The sequence below is a fragment of the Triturus cristatus genome, chromosome 9 (assembly GCF_964204655.1).
Source record: "Triturus cristatus chromosome 9, aTriCri1.1, whole genome shotgun sequence".
Classification (NCBI taxonomy): domain Eukaryota; kingdom Metazoa; phylum Chordata; class Amphibia; order Caudata; family Salamandridae; genus Triturus; species Triturus cristatus.
In genome coordinates, this window is record NC_140592.1 from 487,019,143 (window position 1) to 487,035,591 (window position 16,449).

General features: G+C 42.5%; 1 protein-coding gene across 1 annotated transcript in view; it reads left to right on the top strand.

The window, feature by feature from the left end:
- Positions 1-15,508, top strand: part of LOC146798182 (uncharacterized) — a 179,516-nt gene extending 164,008 nt beyond the window's left edge. Inside the window, exon 5 of the mRNA XM_085625454.1 lies at positions 12,168-15,508. Coding sequence (XP_085481580.1) covers positions 12,168-12,281 — 114 coding nt within the window. The 3' untranslated portion in view covers positions 12,282-15,508. The remainder of the gene's footprint in view (positions 1-12,167) is intronic.
- The last annotated feature ends 941 nt before the right edge of the window (positions 15,509-16,449 follow it).

The window sequence follows — 16,449 nt, forward strand, 5'->3', positions numbered from 1 at the left end:
TCTCCAATAATTAGCTGTTTGGAAGCAGAACTTTCTCGTTGCTACCCCGAAACCGGCATCCTGGTGGCGGGAGACTTCAATTGCACATTCGAACCTCTTGCCACCGAGGATATGTTGGGTTCGGAGGAGGACAACGTAAAGCAGGGATTCCCCCTGCTGAGTCTACCCCCGATAAAAAGGTGGACTCAGCTAGCCATCCAGCTAAATTCTATAACATTTGAGTTTGGTCTTAGGGCCACTAATGGAAGATCACCTTCTGACCCCTTAGGACCACATACATATAATAGGGTGGGCTTCTCCTCACGCATTGATTATATTTTGTTAAGTCAAAATTTTTGGAGACATCTAATAGACATGGAGGTTGTACCAACTACCGATAGCGACCATAATTTGCTGTCCCTGACGTTAAATCCCTTATGGCTCCCCAACCCTGAAAATATGAGTTGGGAGGTCCATATGACATCAAGGGACGTCACTCCCTCGAATTGCGGAAGGCGCCTTAAATGGCAAAAGGTAGCAATGGACGAGGGAAAATTATCTGTTATAAAGGAGGCCCTGACAGAGGCCCTGAGTGACCTACAAGAGATCACAACAGATCTAAATAGTACACAGAAGGTATTTTCAATATACAAGGGCCTTGTCAGTACTTTGGGATCTTTGTTTTGTACAACCATGAGCAGCAAACCATGTACTTTGAGTAGGTGTATCACCAACCCATGGTATACGAGGACCTGCAGACGGAAAAAATCTTCCCTAATTATGGCCGTTAAAGGCAAGTCCCCTGGCAGGATCCAGACTGCTAGAAAGGACTACAATACGACGGTCCTTAAAGCGAAGCGAGAGTGGGAGGAACAGCACTGGCAAGCATTAAAAGCAGCCAGCATAGGGAAGGATGCTAGCCTTTTCTGGAATCTGGTCAGGAGAAAGGTCCGCCCTGACAGTGAACTAATAACGAATAACATCCCGAGCAAGAGATGGTATGACCACTTTCTGAATTTATACTCTGGCCCACAGGAAACCATCTTAGCTGGCCCAATTATCAATCCTCGGGCCCCGGACCAGGAACTAAACATAGAACCCTTTTCCGAGCAGGAGGTTGAAGCTGCCATCCAGCGAATAGCTCCGGCCAAGGCAGCTGGACCCGATGGCCTGCCAGGGGACCTCTTCCGAGCAGATTCGGCGAAATGGGCAAAATGTATTACATGTCTAACTAATGCTATTGATCGTGGTTGTCCCATCCCAGACTCTTTGAAGGGAGCAGAAGTTGTGCCCATTTTTAAAAAGGGTGTTAGGGAAGACCCTGCCAACTACCGTCGATAAGTCTGATTGACTCAATCCAGAAAGTAGTTGGTCGGGTATTACTAGAGAGGATCCTTGCATGGGCTGACGAAAATAGGATCCTTTCCGATTATCAAGCTGGCTTCAGAGCGGGTACAGGAACAACTGAACAGGCGTTCAGGCTATTACTCCTATATTGGAAAGTGGTTAAGCTAGGCAAAGGCAGTCTTTACCTCGCATTCATTGACTTAAGGTCTGCCTTTGACCTGGTTCCTCGCGAGCACCTGTGGCAAGTCCTGTCAGAGCAGGGGGTGCCTAGGTACATTCTTAATATGTTAATTCGTCTGCATGAGGACAACTATGCCCAAATAAGATGGGGTTCACAAGGGCAAACAACAGCACGGATACCGGTGAATAGGGGAGTCCGCCAGGGCTGTGTGTTAGCCCCCACCCTATTCTCCCTGTATGTTAACGGGGTGGTGGAGCACCTACAGCAAACACCATCAGACGCCCCAGCCCTGGCGGGTGAAAAAATGCCTACTCTCCTGTTCACGGACGACACCCTCCTCATCTCAAAAACCCCTAAGGGCTTGCAGACTCTTTTAAATAGCTTTGACCAGTTTTGTAACATCAGAGGGCTGTCCATAAATGTCCAGAAAACAAAGTTCCTAACTTTGAATCCATCTAAAACATTCAGGAACCCTCCTTTACTTAATAGTGTACCGCTGGAGAGGGTTGCTACATTTGATTATTTGGGAATTCGTATTTCTGACTCCATTCTTTGGAGATCGCATGTGCAGAAAATGCTCTTGAGCCATAAAAGGGTGGTGGGGGCAATTCTCAAAGAACATCGTTCTTCATTAACTAAACCAATTGCCCCCGCACTAACAATTTATAAGGCTAGAGCCGTAAGTTCGGCACTTTATGGTGCCAAACTAAGGGGTCTATCTAATACAGACCAAATCTGCAGATCAGAGAACAAATTCCTGAAGGATCTATTGATGCTCCCCCAGAGGACACCCACTAAGCCCCTTCTATACGATCTTGGCTGCCACTCGTTCGGAGACATAGCAAGATTACGTCCTCTTTTGCTGTGGGCTCGCTTGTGGCAGACACCCGAACTAGCCAACTATGCTGCAGGGCTTAGAGAGGTAATGGACATGGATGGGTGGTACAAGATTGACTGGTTAAAAGGTGTGAAAAAGCTTCTATATGATCTCGGGCTCAAAGAGGCTTGGATTAATAGAACCTCCCCACCTAAGGCAGAAATCAAGAAAGCGTACTGGCGGTGGGTTATTACGAATGACCTTCTCAACCCTAGAGTTGGAAGACTAACAGGAATTTATGCAGCACAAGCATACAATGTATTTTGAACCCTACCTGGACTTAATACAAAATCCATATGACCGAGCTTTGTATTTTAAGTTCAGGGTAGTTATCCTTCCCTTGCGAGAATTTACTGCGCAGTGGAAGCCACCTTACCAACCCCCCCCCTCCTGTCCAAGCTGTGCAGCTGCAATAGAGTCAATCCCACACTTTATGTTTGTCTGTCCTGCCTATAAACTACCAAGGGGGCGTTGGCTGAAACCACTTTGCAGGGAGCTAGGTACCCGTAGTTACCAAGTAGCACTACGCATTCTAAGATCTGACTCAAGGGACCTCCATGCCTGTGTAACAGCCAAATTTCTTAGATGGGCATGGAACATAAGAGCGAGAAACCTGAGCATTAATCCCTAAACAATTTAAGCGCCAAAGTGGCGCTTGTTTTCTAGCACAAGCACTTTCCCCCCTATAGGCACAATGTATATACAAATTTTAATTCCTTTTAATGACCCTGTTTTTAAATGTCTCTTTTAACCATCTCTTTTTAAAAGCAAATTGTTCCTAAAAAATGTATCTTGGAGAATTGTAATTGTCTATTTGGGACAGTATTGCTTTTAAGATATTTTTTTATCGAAATAAAGCTCATATTGATTGATTGATTGATCTCCATTTTCACTACTAACGTCTGTCATTTAACCGCTAGCGTTAAGTCATGTTCGGGTAATTGCGCACTTTACAAAACAAATTTACATTTACATTTACAATATGAACTGATGTTTTGTACGAAATCAGGGTAGCATAGTTGGGACTTTTTGGACTTGGTCCTTGTTCCCTGAATTATTTTGCTTTTCCCCCTAGCCTTTCTACTGACAGGGGGTGGCTAAATGGAAAATGTTAAATACTGCGCAATGGTGTGCAGAGGCCTATTTGCGCTGTTTAAAAATGTCACATTTAAAATGTCACCCTGTTTGGGGTGCTTTCTGCCTTACATAGGCTTATAGTAGGAACCCCCAACCCCCTTTAGGGTACATCTCCCCCATGGTAAGAAATGTATATGCCATGTGTGGTGTGAGAGGAAAATAATAAATGCTGTGCAATGGCATACGCACCTTTATTTTCACCACTGCAGAAATGCCACTTTTAAAATGGATGCCATTGCTGTGTGCTTTGTGCCGCCTGCCTGAAGTGGGTGGGCGGTCTAGTGTTTGAAGTGACAAGGTGCTCCACACTTACCCCACAGTGACAGTTGGGAACTGCCAGGAGCCTTCTGGAAGATTCTAGCCCTTGCTGGTAGGTGGGAGGAGGGGTGGATATGTAGAGGAGCTGTGCCTCCATGTGCTCAGACATGGACCTGAATGAGAGGGGACACTCTGCCAGGAGGTACCGCCGCATGGGCCTGTGTGCTGGCCCCTGTGCCCAACTGTACCCCTCTGCTGCCCACAGGGCTAGTGAGAGCCCCCTTGCTGGAGTGAAGACTGCTATGTCAGGAGGAGTGCCACTTTATGGGATATGACTGCTTCTAGGAGCTGCTGTCCTGTACTGATGAGTGCCCACTGTCTGCCGATCTTGCCCAGCCTGGCCTGCCTGCTCTGCTGCCCTAGCGCCTCGTGAGCGCTATACTTGGACTGCCTGTATTCCCAGGAGGTGAGGAGTGTGGGCGCTACTCCCTCGGGTGGGACCCTGGGACTGTGAGCTGTCTAGCGCCTCGTGAGTGCTGTCTCCAGCACCTGCCCAGGAGAAGAAGGTGCGTGGGTCCTGCAGCGCTGTGCTGCCAGAGCACTATATTTGCAGTGACTGTGCTCTGCCGGCTATCTAGCGCCTCATGAAGTGCTACAACGGTTTTCCGGATCCCAGGACTCTCAGTCCTGCATTCCTGGACTTAGTGCTGCAATGTAGGCATCTGGTCGCTTTAGAGTCCCAGAGTGGGGCTCCTCCGGCGCAGTGGCGCCAAAGGCTCATCTGCAATGTTGGTGGCTTTCGCAATGCGCACAGCTTTCCCCTAATGTTGCTAGGGCTTGTTCTGCATGTAAAGAACTGTTCTGCCAGCAGAGCCTAATCTTACCAGGTTGAGAACTGTTTTTGTGCGCCCCAATACTGCCCACCTGAGAGACAGCTACTTCCAGGGAGTGGTGGCAATCTTTGCAACGTGTGTGCATGTATGAGGTTCACCCTTCTGACTTGAGGCCTAATGCATTTTTATGCGCAGGGTAATCCTGCCATGATGTTCATGTTTTCATGCTAATGAGAAATGTCATAACGATGCCTAATGTACCTGCAAAGATTCATGCCTAAGGGGTTTATACCCCAGGATTGGTGCATAGGGTAGTTGAGGACGCCTAATGCTATGACGTATGCATGACGTGTTGTTACCCTAAGGTTGTTGCTTTCATACCCAGGTGTAGTTACATAAGGTGCTGAGGTTACACCTAATATGTCTTACACTTCATGCTCCGATGCCTATTGTTGCGCCTAATACATCTATGCTGATGATTTACTGCCTAATGCGTTGCTCAGGCTTTGAGGCTAAGGAGGGTGCCCTGGGCCCACATGTTTATGCCCCATACTCAGGTGTTCATGCACACTGTGACGTATGCGGATAGAAAGCATACTGCGTTCTATATCCAAGAGTTAGGCCTAGTGCTTCCATGCTTTGATGTGGATATGATGATGCAGGGATGTTTTGCATCTAGGCCTCATGTGTAGGTCCCATGCTGAAGGTCTACACGTTGTGTTTTCGCGCCCTAGGAGGTGCTGTGATCCTGCCTAATATCTTTTTCCCAAAGGTTGGCGCTGCTGACCCTGGCCTGAGTGGGGTTTGTGTCAGGTGCACCCATGCTAATGTTTTCCTGCTTACTGATGCCCTGCGTAAGGTTCTAGGCCCAAGGCCTACTTAGTATATGCCTAAAGTGATGTATGCAAATATGTTATGCCTAATACTTTTATGCTGATTGCAATGTATGCGTAACGTTTTCATGCCGTGATGTTTTCCTTCCAGGCTTGCGCATAATGTGTTTATATGCTGACCTGATGTTTTCATTCTAGGCTCATGGTTAATGCCTCATACCCCGATATTCTTTATGCCTACCGAGAGGCAGAGATGTTTTCGTTTCATGCCTAATGCCAATTTGACATAGGCCTAAAGCGATGTATGCTACGTGCAGGGGTTTGCCAGCAGCGACTGGCGGTTACATGTTCATTGATGGACTCCACATTTACTATTCTGTATCTTTTGTGTTGGTTCTGGCAGCGGCCCGATTGGTGCTGCCCTGTATATAGTCCCCCTGTGAATTATTACCCGGTGCCTGCTGGCACAGTTTATCTGTACCTGTGATTCCCTTCTGATGTGTTTATTTTACAATACACATACTGTTTTTCACCTAAACTAGTGTGGTCTCTTTTTGTAGTGTGCCTCGTGTGTCGCCTGTGTGTGCTGCGTGGATGCTTTACACATTTCCTCCGGAGTTTGGCCCACCCGCTCTGCACCACGCTACCCCGTTTCTAACAGGACTGCTGTCATGCATCACTAGGGAAGGAGAGCTGCAACTAATCTACCCAGCTCCAACGCTTTCACAAGGTCTCACACTCTAGCTCACACAGCTGGACACTAGAAGAAGAATAGCTTTCTAAAAAGACAATAACAAGTCCTGCCCATGACCTTGTTTTTTGCGTGTGGCTAGGAAAGAAGGAGCTTAGCTGGTGGCTGTCACATGACTTTGCAGGCACTACCTTTTAAAGTTGTTACATTTCAATATATCACTTTACTACCAAATAAAGCAGCCATGGTAAGACATAATTTTCGTTCTTCTCTGTAACCCCAGAGCTCGAGGGAAACAGGACCCGACTTTTAACCAAAAGGATCGCAGACAAAATTGTTCAAACCAGCCGCTTAGTGCAGAACAAGTGAGCATCGGGAGAGAATTCCACTGTGCCAATTCTTCTCACTCTCTTCATCCCCTCTTCCTGTCCATCTTCTGTTTCTCTCCTTCCCTCGCTCTCTCTAATCTCAGTCCATTCTCACTCTTTCTAACCACCCTTGCTCGCCTCCCTCTGCCCCCACTTCTAGAACAAACCTCAGGGAGCTAGAGAGAATGGCATATATACTACCAGTGGCAACTGGCCTGCAAAAACCTACCTTCAACCAGGGCCGCCTTAACAGCATTATAGGCCCGAGGGCAAAACAGTGCACCGGGCCCTGCCTACACAACCACTCACAGGAATAAAAATGTTTAACGGAACATTTTGTTAAATTCTGGTCTGCATGGGGTCCCTATGCTCGTGGGGTCTCCGGGCAATTAACCAGCGTGCCCATGCATTAAGACGGCACTGCTTTCAACGGCTTCAGCCCCTGGGAGAAATGCCCAATGGAATTAATGGCCAGTCCGCCCGTAAAAAAAAGCAAAGGCAGTGGACAGCAAAAATGTAGGGCATCTGTGCATGAACAATGATGGTGGAAGATCCAAGGTGTGATTTTATGTATTCAAAACTGTCAACCTTATTTAATTAATGAATTACTATGATTATAAAGCTGATCTACATTACGGTACATTTATAGAGCTATGCTTATCATGGGAGAGAGACTGGGATAGCTGAGAGACACAATAAAGTGTGGTGCACAGAAGAGATGAGGGAGATTAAAGTGACCCCCGCTCTTTGCACAACACCCCCATCAGATTCCTTGGCTTTTTACCAACAACACATTGCATAGTGAGATTCTCAAGCTTATACATATACTGAGCAAAACTGCAAGTTTCAAGGTGCAAATGGTTATTAGCTAAATACTCTGGAATGGCTGAAGGTGTCAACCATGACATTGATGAACCACTTGACAGTAATGCAGAGTGATGTGCATGAGTTGTGAAAATTCAAGGAACTACAGGAGGCAAAGAAAGGTGGTCAATGGAGATATGAAGGTCCACCTAAAGATAAGGCAGACATAGAATTGGGAAAGTTAAGGGATTGTCAAGGATGATGGTAGAAATAATTTTGGAAAAAAATAATTTTTATCAAGTTTGCTGTGCTAAATGGTTAGGAGTGCCCCATCAAAGTGTATGTCCAAAGCCTAACAAAAGCTTGCAACAGTCATAGTGTCATGTGGACAAAAAGTCAGTTGCCTGAGATCAGGCGAGCTGTCCTGGTGCTGTGCAGTTGCACCTTACTCAGTTGTTTTTTGCAGGCCTTTTAGAAAAAAGTTACTATTATATAAGCAAAATGTAACTAGGGTCTGAACCTCTAGTAGAAGTCTGATTTTGAAACCTAATTTGTATTATTCCTCAGTAGATTAAGTTGAAATCGGGTAACCACAACTGTATTTTTGACGTGTAGATTGAGTTGCATCATACTACCCAGAATATAGCCTAGTGGTTTAAAAGTCATGACCCAAGTTTGAGAGTCCAAGGTCTGTAACATTCAGTTCTGCTTTGAAGTGTCATAAGACGAGGAGGAGAGAAGTGTAAATTCTGTCATTGAAAGGAAGATTTTCAGATAATGTTGATACATTCATCTCTTAATTATCTAAGCAGTCAGCGAGGTCAAAGACATATTGTTTGTCCATGACCTTCATATAAAGCAGAGTACCCCTCTCCATGGAGGTGAATGGTTATTTGCAGGTCATTCCCTGAGTACTCAATTGTAATGTGGAGAAATGATCAACCCTTTAAAGATTCATATTCTGTTGTGAATTTGTGGCAATATAGTCCTATATTTTCACTAGGTGATCACGATCTGGGAGGAAATAAATAAATAATTTGAGAACAAGTCCTCTATAGAAAGCAATATTTTACAATTCTTAGAAGAGCTGGATGAGCCACAACGTCAAATGCCACGGAGACTCACATTGAGATTAAAAGGCAAATCTCTTCCTCATCGAAGATGCGGAGGACATCACCTGCAACCTGGTGGTTAGTGCTGCTGCCTGATTTGTATTTCCAGAGGAGATCTGATCTTATTGAACTGGGATGCCACAGTGCTCTCTTTTGATGATGCAAAAAAATAGATAGTGAAAACTGGCAATATGTCTTGATTGTTTTCAATCAATCAATCAGAGATTTATAAAGTGCGTCAAATCACACGTAAGGGGCTAAATAGGCTGGATTAGCTAACTGCTTCATGGCTATGTGTTCAATCAACCAGCCAGGTCTTGAGTCCTTTCCTGAATTCTCAGAGCGATGGGGTGATTCTGAGGTGCAGGGGAAGGTAGCTCCAAGCTTTGGTCACCAAGTGTGAGATAGAGTGTCAGCCACTGTTGTTTCAGCGACCTGGGGGGGCGGTCTGGGAGGAAGAGGGAGGCAGATCGTAGGTGTCTGGTTAGTTGGTAGAAGGGAGTGCGTTTGTTGATGTATGCTGGTCCTTCTTTGTGCAGGGCTTTGTATGCGTGGATGAACATCTGGAACTGGCATCTCTTCTTGATCCGGAGCCAATTCAGCTTCTTGACGTGTGGTGTGATATAGGTCCGTCTGGGAAGGTTGAGGATGCGTTTTGTAGTGTCTGTAGTCTCTTCAGGAGCCGTGAGGTGATTCCTATGTAGAGTGTGTTCCCGTAGTCCAGCCTGCTGGTGATGAGGGCCTGCGTGGCTTCCTTCTGATGTTGACTGGGAGCCAGCTGAAGATCTTGCGGAGCATGTGTAGGGTGTGGAAGCAGGCGAATGAGACTGCGTTTATCTGTTTCTTCATTGATTGCTTGCTGTCCAATAAGTTGGAACATTTATTTTGAGCAATCTTTTTTTTTCTCGAGGAGGTGTTTTATCTTCAGGGTGTTGGCGATTGTCCCCAGAGTAGAACCCTTTGATAATTTAGCACTAGCACAGACTGTAGCTACTTAAAGCCTCTTTTGCTAAGCAGGGATGTATAGGGTCACCTATGTGTCTTGAAAGTTTGAAACAGGTAATAGTTATTGTGTAAACTGAGGTATATACTCCTAATTTATATTAGATCCTTATTGCTGCTACTGTAATATATGGTGCTAGACCCTCATTGTTGTTTCGCTAAGTCAAACAATGATAAGTAAGAGGAAGTGAGAATATCAATCACAAGATTAATGGTTTGCATAATTTCCACAAACCACTGTGCTTGTCATTTTGTAGAGGGGCACGAGTTGCATACAGCATTGATGAGAATTGTTCCGTTGGTAAATATCTCTCCTGTAGAAGAACAGACAGCATTGGGATGGGCAGTACATTCGATGATCCTCATTCTTCTCTTAGTAATACTGATATTTATAGTGTGACTCAATTGAGCATGAGTCAACATCATGTTGCTTATCTTAACTCCGAAGTGACTGAATGAGAGGTGGTTGGGAAACTTCCAGCAGCATTGACTCCTCATGATAGCCGACCTGCTGCTGGTTAGTGAGAGTACAAGAGAGCCATGTGATAAAGCATGGAGGTCATCAGTGCTGTGGGCTCCTCTAAGGATATCATCGAGCAGAGCCTAGCGGTGTAGCTCTGCACATGTTCCACATTACTGCTGCTGATTTGAGGTGAATGTCAGTTATATCTACTGCCCACTTCTGTGCAAGACATTGGTGTGGCGGGCGTACTCCTCCTCAACATCGAGTGAGGAAGATATCAACACCCTCACTGGGGAATCCAGAGCCCAGCACTGGATATCCAGAAGCAGCTTCTGGGCATACCATGCTTGCCATCCCATACTAGCCATCCCATACTAATCTTTGCATCCTTATTTCTGTATGTGCAAAGATTTACTTCTACCCTTTCATGTATTGCCTAAATTGCTTGAAAATCCAGATCCATATTTTCCTTAAAGACGTGTTATTTATAACATGGCAAGTGCAGTATTTTTTAAAGATTTCTTCCCTATGTTGCTTAGAGCTGTTAAAGCCGGATTCCTGCCTACCTGATTATCTCCAAGAATCCTCACAGGTCGCCAGGATCTTTTTATTTGCCAGATAGCGTGGAGGGGATGAACACAATTATCAAAATATCTCGACCACAATTGGACTTCATTTGGAAAGGACCACTGCCTTCAAATATAAAATTTGTAAGATTTTATTACAACCAAAAATAACTGAACATACAAACACCTCAAAACAAGGTGTAAAAGGTGAATGGGCACTAATACAAATGCAAGCCTACGTAAGATTCTCATCCGACTCAGAACACAAGAATTACAGATTCTAAAATCATCAAAAAGGCGATTGTAAGGCTAATGTCTAAATTGGGAATCATTAGTCAAAAAGAAGAACGTTAGTCTGTCCCTACTCTACCTCTAAGGTGACATCCCTACTTAGCATTCCCATCCCAGGCAAGAGAATCAAGGAAAAGGTGTCAGAAGTGAAGACTCCTTTAAGAAATACCTTCACTTAGTCAGAGCTCGTTCTAAGATGCTCCTTCTAGCTTCCCGTCTAAACCTCATCTGCCCAACCCACGAGGCACTGTCCCTAATACGAAACCCCAGAATCATAGAACACGCCCTTCGGCACACCTCTTCGGCCAGGTCTTCTCTCGGTAGTTTTCCACAAAGTTGTCTTGCATCCAACGACTGTTAGCTTGACCTTGGGTCCCATGCCCCTTGCGCAGCAAATGTATCTATCTCAGATTCCAATGCACTCCCCTGTTGGCTTCTCACAGCATCCTAACTCCTAAAACAAAGATCTATTCTCTCTAACGAGCTAAATGTCCTTGCACCTGCAACAGAAACATGGGAACGAGAAAACCATTTCACATCTTTTGGGATTTTACATTTCCCTGCAACCCAAAGCCTTTTCCAAGGGAATCATATTTTCGGCCTACAACATTAGCTAACATAAGGAATGAACAGGCCTTCTCTTTAGCATATATGTTATCAGGCCTTTACACATTAACCACTCTATTAAACCACACTCTAAGCATTAGTTCACTATTTTCATGAACGTGAATAAGCAACCTATGCGTAAACTTTAACATGGCACACGTTTAGCCTAATACATTGCATTATACGGAACGAATGATTATTCGTTTTGTTGAATACATTCACAATAACTTGCAACATTGATCCTCACAAAAGCATTATTACATTTCTAATCACCTCTAAGTTAAACGATTACATCAATACATTTCTATGACCCTTCTAAACATACATTGATTAATATGCGGGTGCTGGCTAACGATGAATATGATGCACCCCTACAAATTTCAGAATCTTGTGACGCTCTATCAGAGCTATGACGTTTCAGGCAGTGTTTGCATCTAAATAGCTTTTGGTGTTATTAATTAGATCTTCCTGTCATCAGTGTTCAAAACAATTCAGTAAATGGTTGTGCTCGTTAGGTCACAGCTTACTGAGTGTTTTAGGAAAACCAACTTGAAATGAATGTTATCTATAGCAAAGACACACGTTGTTAATGAAAAAACTGTGCAAGTGAAGCAAGTTGTTCAGACGATTCAGGCTGAGATTACGATTGGAAAACGATCTTTCTTTTAAGATACATTTGTTAGGTTAAGATGCTGATCCACAAGTTAAAACTAAATCTTTTTAGACTGTGCACTTTTGTAAAATCATGAGAAAGGACATCTTCCTTTGATATGTTATCTTCTTTTAATTGCTCCCCTTGTTACTTTTTTTTTCTTTCAGGTGAACTGCTGTCCGGTAACAACTTCATTGACGCCCTTTGCCTACCTGGACCCAGTCAGAGGGTTGATGCTTCGCTCATTTGAAATGAATCAAGAATGTCGCTGTGGACCATGAATTTCCACCAACACCCTCATGAAAACACCAGTCTTGCAGGAAAGGAGAGAAAGGGAGAGAGAAAAGGGTGATGATCATCATCCGTCTAACTTTCCGCATCCCAGGATCACACGTTTTGGACTTTCTACCTGGATCTTATTTCAATGACTGTGTAATATATTTGCTTTTTAACTATGGAGTGCTGGAGCGGGTCTGGACTTTTGACCTGATCTTCCTATGCAAATTGGATGAATTATGTTCATTTGGACCTGTTACACTGAAGATCTTCAGTGGAGAGATCTTCCATAATCGTGTCTGATGCCCTACATTAGTTGGGAGCAAGTGTAGACCAGGGAGTGTTGCACTGTTCCACTTGTTGGACTATGTTCTTCAACTTCTACACATAGAAAGACTTCTCAGGCAAGGAATTCTTTTTGAATGACAATCAACAAATAAACGCACGTTTCAAACTTGGCTTTTTTGTTTTATATAAAGGTCCATGTTTTATATCAACAATTTATCATTCAAGTATTATCTATGTTGCTGACCTTTTTTCTGTTGAATCGGTGTAAAAGCGCTAAAACGAAAATCTAGTTTTGGCCCTTTAATGTCAATAGGTATTTTGATCTACCTGAACTCTACAAAGTGTCAAAAGCATTATGGTCTACTTGCAAAGACAACTTCTGATTCAGTTCAGCTGCATACGTCATCTGCCATAGTGATTTTTGTATACAAAAAACAAACTACAGTACAACTAAGGATTGTTCATATTTGTATCTTTTATTTTTATATGTATAGGTCACTCCATATGGTGATGAGAGAGAAATGACATCTGGTCTCCATGTTAGTTTTTAGCGGGATGTACACTTCAATTTACAGGCTGTAGATGGCTTGATATGATTCCTTTTAGATCTTTTTTCATATAAATTGTTAGTTACTTCAGTGGAGGATAATATACTTAACTCAGTATTATAACACCCTTCAAGCCATGAGCCGGTCTGAATACACTGAAGAGTCCAGATCTGTTTTTAATTCCATACAGCCCTGCATTTCTCAGCACTTCAACTCTTGACACTGCATAACATAGTTACTCAGAACTCTCAGGAGTCAGTGACATCCCACGCACATTTACCTTGTGGAATGCTCTCAGGGCCATGGCGATTTATGCAGAAACTGATTTCTTTCTGCACTTCCCAACCAAAGAAATAGCAATGTCTGGAATTACCATGACTTGCATGTCGTAGCTCGCCCTGCAGTCTGGGGAATGCGAGCTCCTTAATAGACCGAAAGATGCAGGTTTCAAGAGACAGCCTTAAAACAATAATTATCAGGTGTCTCAAGAAACTCAGTCTGAACTATGTGAAAGTATAGGTAATTATTACCCATATTTAGAGCGTGTAGTCTTGTGTAGGTGCTCTTTAAACCTTAAACATTGGTATTTGTTCAGTGAGCATTATTGCTGTTCTAACCCAAGCGGCAACAAAAGGAGAAGTGCCACAATGAGGAAGAGTAATTTACTATCCCCATGGAACTCTCTCAATGCAAATAAACCTTCAGTCCTCTCCAACAGGATCTGATCCATACCTATCAGTCTTCTACAACCACAGACTCCTTAACCTGCCATAAGAACATTCACAGGAAGTAGTACATAAAAACAATATGGATCATGTAGAGCTTGTTGGGACAGGCAAATCTCATAAATCAACTTTTCTCCCACCCTATCAAGCTCAGGATTGCCCTACTTCATTTGAAGGTGACGGAATAGCAGTTGGCTTTCAGTGAAGGATTTGCTAGCTCTGTCGGCAGTCAGTCGCAGCTGTGAATGATCTGCCACAGGGTCACAACCTTTGATGCATTGGTAGGTCCATCCTGCTTAGGACAGCCCTCTCAATCTATATTTGCCCTGTCTGGGCCTGCCATGGAGGCATGGTAGTGTGCAGCAAGTAAAAAACACAGGTTTGACTCTATATTAACCTTAGCAACAAAACACGTGCAAACTAGCAGAAAAGAATGAACAGCTTATGATCTCAGCTCCTGGTAAATTTCCCTGCTAGTGCGTTCAATAGTGAGGGGCCTTCGATCTTGTTATATAACATCTACTAATGAGAGCAACCCTTCATGCACCCAGCACAGTCTTTCTTTAGTGGACACATGGGTTAAACATGAATATATAGCATGGATAACGATAAAGTAAATGTTTCCTTAGTACTATTAGTACTAATAGTTGCGCAGAATAATCTTAGTTTCATATATGTATATTGTCTAATATAGTAATTCAAGTTGGTGGCATGAATAAGTCAGACCGATATTTTGGCTTAAATTCCTTATACATTCAGAATCATTACAACTTTATGTTGTGGGATCAATTCAATGCATTGAGATAAACCTTTCAAACTGAAATTGGCTGGTTAATCTGTTCAGTTAGCTAAAATAAATTCAGAAACTGAGAGAACGCTTCCACACTGTGTATAAATTAATATTGTTACATGTTTATTTCTTTAAACAGTTTATGCGCTAGGTTGGGGAAAAGTCATTTGAGCTCAGTAAAACAGGCATTGTTTTATTTATGGAAAATTCTACCAATATCCAGAAACATTTTATGCCCATAATTTAGGAAAATATATTTTCTGATTTCAATAAATATTTTATACCATTTTGTGTAATGCAGCTACTGTGAAAAAACTTTTCACGCTAAAGTTATTTTAACTTTATTCTATTTTAAGGAAGATAAGACATCGAAGGTCTGCATTCTGCATTCAGAAATATTTCATTAGAATATCTGGGAGCAAATTCGAGACTATTTCCTGATGACTTTTTGTTCAAAATCCCAGTTATTTTTTACAGGTAATTGGTGCCTGGTATTTGTTAGAAAACTGTATCCAGTTTGCATATGTATCACATGTTTTGTTTTGAGACAAATAGATCCTCTTTAAAGGATGCACATTAAGGCAGAACCATAATTTAGAAACATATGCTGTTATTCTTGAAGAATTATATGGTATTTGTACAAATATATTATTTTCAAGTTATCATATTATTCATATCTGCCAATATACACCACAATATTGTGGGACAAATTTCTTCTTTATGCAAAAATGTTTCTTGGTGATATTTAAGAGGACATCTGTCCAGTTTGTACATAATGATATTTTGGTGCAAATCACATTTTTCACAAAAATTATGTAATTCTAATATTTTGTATCAACTGTACCCTGTTTGCAAAAGAGTTTCATGTGTGGTAATAAATATAAAATACATCTTTTCAGAAAAGTGCTGATATGTTGTGCATATGTTCATGTTTGCATTGCTACTCTATGCTTATAATTGCAGGGGGATTAACATATGCTTAAACAAGCTACTGTTCATTCTGATATTTTGTGTGTTTCAGTCCTATTTGTGTCGTGGGTTCCTTAGTGATAAAAGTTTTGTCTAGGCAGTTAGCTGTTTTAATACACTCTTGAAAAAACACAAACTCAGAAGCTGTTGAGACATGCAAACCCGGGGTGAGAAAAATGAATAAAATATATGTATTTCAACTTTTGCAATAAAATAGTTCAACTGATATCCCGATTTTCCAAGAAACATTATCAAATGAAACCATTAAAACCGATTAGATTATTACATAGTTTGCTCCGTAACCTAAAAATAACGTTCAACAGTTGAATTCTTTGTGTATAGTGGCTGTACTTTCTCCTGTTAGTCCACAATGCGGTATTACCTTGCCTAATTCAATTTCAAGAACTTTATCCAGCGAGTAAAAACTGCCATAAAAGTTCATTCGATTAAAAAGCAATTCAAGCAATATGATACATAGAACAATAACATTCTTTAGGATGTCATCAAATAACAATCATAGACACTCGACAGAATCTGACACAATACTTTTCCTTAGGTGAATAGCTCAAAAACACAAATTGATTGTTTAGGGAAAGCAGAAATGTCAGTGCATCGTTATAGTTTCTTGTATTCTGCATAATAAAAAGGGGTTTCAAATATTGACATTACAGCTTTTTATAAAACTTACAAAGAAAATAAAGTGCTGTGTGCTTTGCTTACTCATTTCATCACAAGGACATGGAGTTTTGTCAGTTGCGTAGGCATCCATCTTCGGAAATGCAACCAATTGGTTCACCATACCATTTCTAAATCTAGTTAGGGCATGCCGGTGTTGGCTGTTTTTAACACACAT